The sequence below is a fragment of the Myotis brandtii genome, unplaced genomic scaffold (genome assembly GCF_000412655.1).
Source record: "Myotis brandtii unplaced genomic scaffold, ASM41265v1 scaffold111, whole genome shotgun sequence".
Taxonomy (NCBI): domain Eukaryota; kingdom Metazoa; phylum Chordata; class Mammalia; order Chiroptera; family Vespertilionidae; genus Myotis; species Myotis brandtii.
The window spans coordinates 5,319,298-5,324,363 of NW_005353789.1; the positions used below are offsets into that span (position 1 = coordinate 5,319,298).

At 39.2% G+C, this 5,066-nt stretch overlaps 1 protein-coding gene across 2 annotated transcripts in view; it reads left to right on the plus strand.

The window, feature by feature from the left end:
• The window catches only part of CNOT6L (CCR4-NOT transcription complex, subunit 6-like), a 121,337-nt gene that overhangs the window by 104,148 nt on the left and 12,123 nt on the right, over nucleotides 1-5,066 (plus strand). For both annotated transcript variants that reach the window (XM_005857433.2, XM_014544779.1), the window contains exons 10-11: nucleotides 1,318-1,545; nucleotides 1,726-1,928. In XM_005857433.2, the coding sequence (XP_005857495.1) occupies nucleotides 1,318-1,545; nucleotides 1,726-1,928 (431 nt within the window). The remainder of the gene's footprint in view (nucleotides 1-1,317; nucleotides 1,546-1,725; nucleotides 1,929-5,066) is intronic.

Sequence of the window (5,066 nt, forward strand, 5' to 3'; positions counted from 1 at the left end):
CCCGAGTGCACAAATTTTTGTGCACCGGGCCTCTAGTCCTATATAATAAAAGCCTAATATGCTAAGTGTCTGGTTGGCCAGTCGGCCGTTCAACCAATCAAAGCATAATATGCTAATGATATACTAAGGCCACTCAACTGCTCACTATGATGTGCACTGACCACCAGGGGACAGACAGTCAGCCGGTCGACCTGTCACTATGACATGCACTGACCACCAGGTGGAAGACGCTCCGACCAGTAGGTGAGCTTGCTGCTGGGGTCCGTCTGATCGGGACTGAGCGAGATGGGCCGGACATGCCCTGGAGCCCTCCCGTGGTCCCCCCCCCAGCTGGCCAACCTCCTGTGTCCCTCCCTGGCTCCAGTCGTGCACTGGTGGGGTCCCTTGGCCTGGCCTGCTCCCTCTCGCAATCCAGGACCCCTCGGGGGATGTCAGAGAGCCAGTTTCGGCCCGATCCCACAGGCCAGGCCTAGGGACTCCACTGGTTCATGAATTCATGCACCGAGTCTCTAGTTAGTAATAAAGCTGGGTAGAATAAAGCATGGGTTAGTCATAAACCCATGTCCAGACTTTGAGAGCACACTGTTCATTTTAATTTTTAAAATTATCTTATTTGGGCATATGATATGAATTTGTTTTGGTAGAAAATTCACTTTCTCATTTTATTTTGTATAGGTTAATATAATGTTACTGCTTTTTTACTGCTGACCTATCACTGAGGTGCTCAAAAAATGCAAGGTGAATAGCAGAAAGAATTTAAGGTTTAGATAACTCAAATAACTGAAAACTTGCCTCACCGGGTTATATTGATATTTAAATGATAGATATATTTAAAGTGCTTCTTTACACTAAGAAGTCAGCAAATCAAGGTATTATAATCAAATATTGTTTAGTTATATCATGGTATAATTTCTAATTTAGGCATATAGAGCAGGAGTCAGCAAACATTCTGTAAAGGGCGACATGTAGTTTCTAGCGCAGTCTTTAAAAAAATTACTTATTTTTTTTGTAGAACTCTTTTAAAAAGTAAAAGCAGTCTTTGCTTATACAGGCTGTACAAAAACAGGTGGTGGGCCATATTTAGCCCATGAGCTGCAGTTTGTCAACCCTGATCGAGAGAAGTAATTCCTCTGTTGGGATTACCAGAATCTCAGCACTTTAGCTTATGAGAACTACTTTATGAGATAAAGGGGAAGATATAAATTAATGGAAAAGAGTAAAGAAGTGGCTATGGATTTGGGGAGAGAACCTTAAGATACCGCCTTTTTGATAAATAAAGCATAACTTTATCTTCCTTTTTATAATGTTTAAATTTAGGTATGAAGCCTACTCATGCTCCAGACAAACAGCTGCTTATAGTGGCAAATGCCCACATGCATTGGGACCCAGAGTATTCTGATGTGAAACTCATCCAGACCATGATGTTTGTCTCAGAGGTTAAAAACATTCTGGAGAAAGCCTCTAGTAGGCCTGGCAGCCCAACAGCAGATCCTAATTCCATCCCGCTGGTGCTATGTGCAGATCTAAACTCATTGCCAGATTCAGGTATTTATAGCATCATTTCCTATTGCTTTCAGTTTTGCTTTTACTTCTACTTGAAAGGACAGCTAGCTCTTAACTTTTGAGTAGAGAATTTCTCTTCTAAATTTGGGAGTGTATCAGTAAGAATCCTGTGGATGGGACATGGGGTAAATGATATTGTTTATTCCTTCTTTATTTTACCAGGTGTTGTGGAATATTTAAGCAACGGAGGAGTAGCTGACAACCATAAAGACTTCAAGGAACTAAGATACAACGAGTGTCTCATGAACTTCAGCTGCAATGGAAAGAATGGAAGCTCAGAAGGGAGAATCACACATGGCTTCCAATTGAAGAGCGCCTATGAAAATAACTTGATGCCTTACACCAATTACACCTTTGATTTCAAAGTGAGTGGTTGCTCTGGGCTGCTGTAGAAGTTATTTTAAATATAAACATGACAAGAAAGGTTTATATTGTGCTTAATTGCATAATCTTCAGGAATTTTTAGATTCCCAGAGTGTGTCTTGGCTAAGTATGCACTTAACGTAAAAGAGGTTTGTTAGGTTTTGTGATTGTTATTCTTTATTTTTCTTTTTTTGTATGTGTGATTGTTATTCTTGACTTGAGAATTCTTTTTAAATCCTTATTTGTTCAAATTTCAAATAATATTTGGTAACAGAAAAAACTACTAAAATGCTTATTATGTGCCAGGCACTGGAAGCACTTACGTTTATTAATGTAGTTAAATTTCACCTGCCCATACCATCCCTAACTTTCAGTAATGACCCAAATAATATGCAATCTGATATAGCTAAATTCACCTTGAATGAATTTATATAGTATTCTCTCAAAATTTTGTTAGTACTTTTCATTGATATCTTATTTATCTTTTAAGTATTTAGGTTTCTTTAGGAGACGGTTGTACTTAGGATCTGTTTTATAGTACATCCATGTAGTCACACTAAAATATTCTCAGGCATTGGAACACTCCAGCCTAATAATAGGAAAGATATTTCCATAGAGGGCCCATTGTGAAAGACCAGTTGTTCTTTAGAAAGATTGACTGTAGTGGTTTTCTGTAGTAAATCCTTCTCCCTTTGCTAATTTTCTGATCACTATGTCTGCATCTAGCTCCTTTATTTGTACCTCTGTTTGATTTTCCGGCATTTCAGGCATCTATCTTAAAATCTTATACTTTCCTGAAAACACACACAGATGTTAGAAAGTGGTTTGATGTAAGAAGCCTAGGGGGAATTTAATAAAATACTAAAGCAAATTTATGAAATGGGCTTTTAAATCTCCAATAACCTTTTTCCATTTTCAGTGCTTATTACCCCTTTCTAAGAAACAAGCAGTAGGAAAACAAAAGGAAATTAATGTACTGATGTTATTAGTCTGCTTTTGTAATCATGAAGTGGAAAAAATTGTTTAGAAGTTGAATCTAATTTTTAGTATTTTTGCTCTTAGAGTAGGTAATAATATCCAGTGATGGTTGGTTTTGTTCAAATCACTCATATGCAGTGATGTGCTAGTAAATATTTAATAGCTAGTTTTCTGGGGAAACGAAGCCCTAATCTGTAGTGTTTGCTGATTTCTGTGGTATAAGTACTCCCATTGTAGTAGATTTCAAACTCCCAATATACTACCATTGAACACAGAGTTGGGATGAAGTGCTAAGAAACAGGTACTAGCCAGCTGTAACACACTATTACTCTTGTGTAAGTTTGGAGGAAAACCTCCAGGTTTAATGATACACAGTTTACTATAGGTTAATTCCTATTTTTGTGGCTGTAGTGATATATACTAAACACACATACACAGACACAGATTGTGATACATCTCTGCCAGCACAGTCCTAGTAAACCTAAAATAAAGTTCCCCAAAGTAAGTGCTACTAATTCTACACTTGTTTTGGTATTTGTTTAGGTAAAAAGACCAATCATTTCTATCTCCTCTAGGCTTCCATAAAGGTTACTTGTGCCTTGTTCATAAAGTTAAAATTAGAGAAACAAAATTTGAGATATTACTCATCTTCCTCAGTCATCTGAGTTATTTTTAAATCCTTTGTTGATGTTTTTCAAAAGATCTTACATATGTTTTAAATAAAAAATGTTATTGAACCATTTACATTGCCCAAATAAGTATAGTTAAAGAACCAAGAGTACATGGCTCAGAGAGTGTTTGCTGTTTGGTTATGTAGGATAGGATGAGAAAGAAGGAGAGCTATAAAAATCTGTGGGAATAATTAGTTCTATACCAATATTGAAAGCAATTAGTAAAAACAGGTAGGTAATGGAAAATAGTAAAATGTCCTGTGATTAGCATTAAATAACAGATCCAAATGCAGTATCCAACCATTGCATCAGTGGAGTGTTAGGTTTTGTTTACTTGATTTAGCATTTGTTTACTTTCTCAGTCCCTTGAATAGGTTAGAAATGTAGAAAAGTCATACTTAGAACTCAGATTCATTTAATTTAGAACTGATTTGAAAAGGGTAAACAGTTAGGAGTATTACTTTTAGACCAGGCATCTTAGTGAGTTTGGGCTGCTATAACAGAATACCATAGGCCAGCGGTTCTCAACCTGTGGGTCGCGACTCCTTTGGCGGTCGAACGACCCTTTCACAGGGGTCACCTAAGACCATCCTGCATATCAGATATTTACATTAGATTCATAACAGTAGCAACATTACAATTATGAAGTAGCAACGAAAATAATTTTATGGTTGGGTCACAACATGAGGAACTGTATTTAAAGGGCCAGAAGGTTGAGAACCACTGCCATAGACTGTATATCTTATACAGGGACAAATTTATTTCTCAGAGTTTTGGAGGCTGGAAGTATAATATCAGAGCGCCAGCATGGTCAGGTTCTGATAAAGACCCTCTTCTGAATTGCAGATAGCTGTATCTTATATCCTCACATGGCGGAGAGGGCAAGAATGTTCTCTGGGGTCTCTTATAGAGCACTAATCCCATTCATAAGGGTTCCATCTTCATGACCTAATCACCTCCCAAAGTCCCACCTCCTAAAACCATCACATTAGGCATTAGGATTTTAACATATGCATTTTGGGGGTATCAAATCATTTAGTCCATAAGTTAAATAAACAGCTTAATTCATAATTTCTGCTGCTGCTCTTCCCACCCTAAATCTAAGGGAGTGCCTGAACTATTTAATGAAAAGAAAGATAGTTTTCCTATGTCAGGTGTTAAATTATGAAATATCTATATGTATAAAGAGCCAGGGCCATCGCAACCGAACAGACGACCAAACAGGCTGAGCGGGGCGACAGGGCCGGCAGAGGGGTTAGTGAGGGATGACCAAACGACTGAACAGCAGGCTGTGTGGGGTGACAGGGCTGGCAGGGGGGTTAGTGAGGGGTGACCAGGCCGGCAGAAGGGAGCAGTGAAGGGCAACCAGGCCGGCAGGGGGTGCAGTAGGCAGCAACCAGGCTGGCAAGGGGGGGCAGTGAAGGGCGACCAGGTTGGCAGAGGGGGGGGCTGTTGGGGGCAACCAGGCCGGCAGGTGGGGCAGTAAGGGGC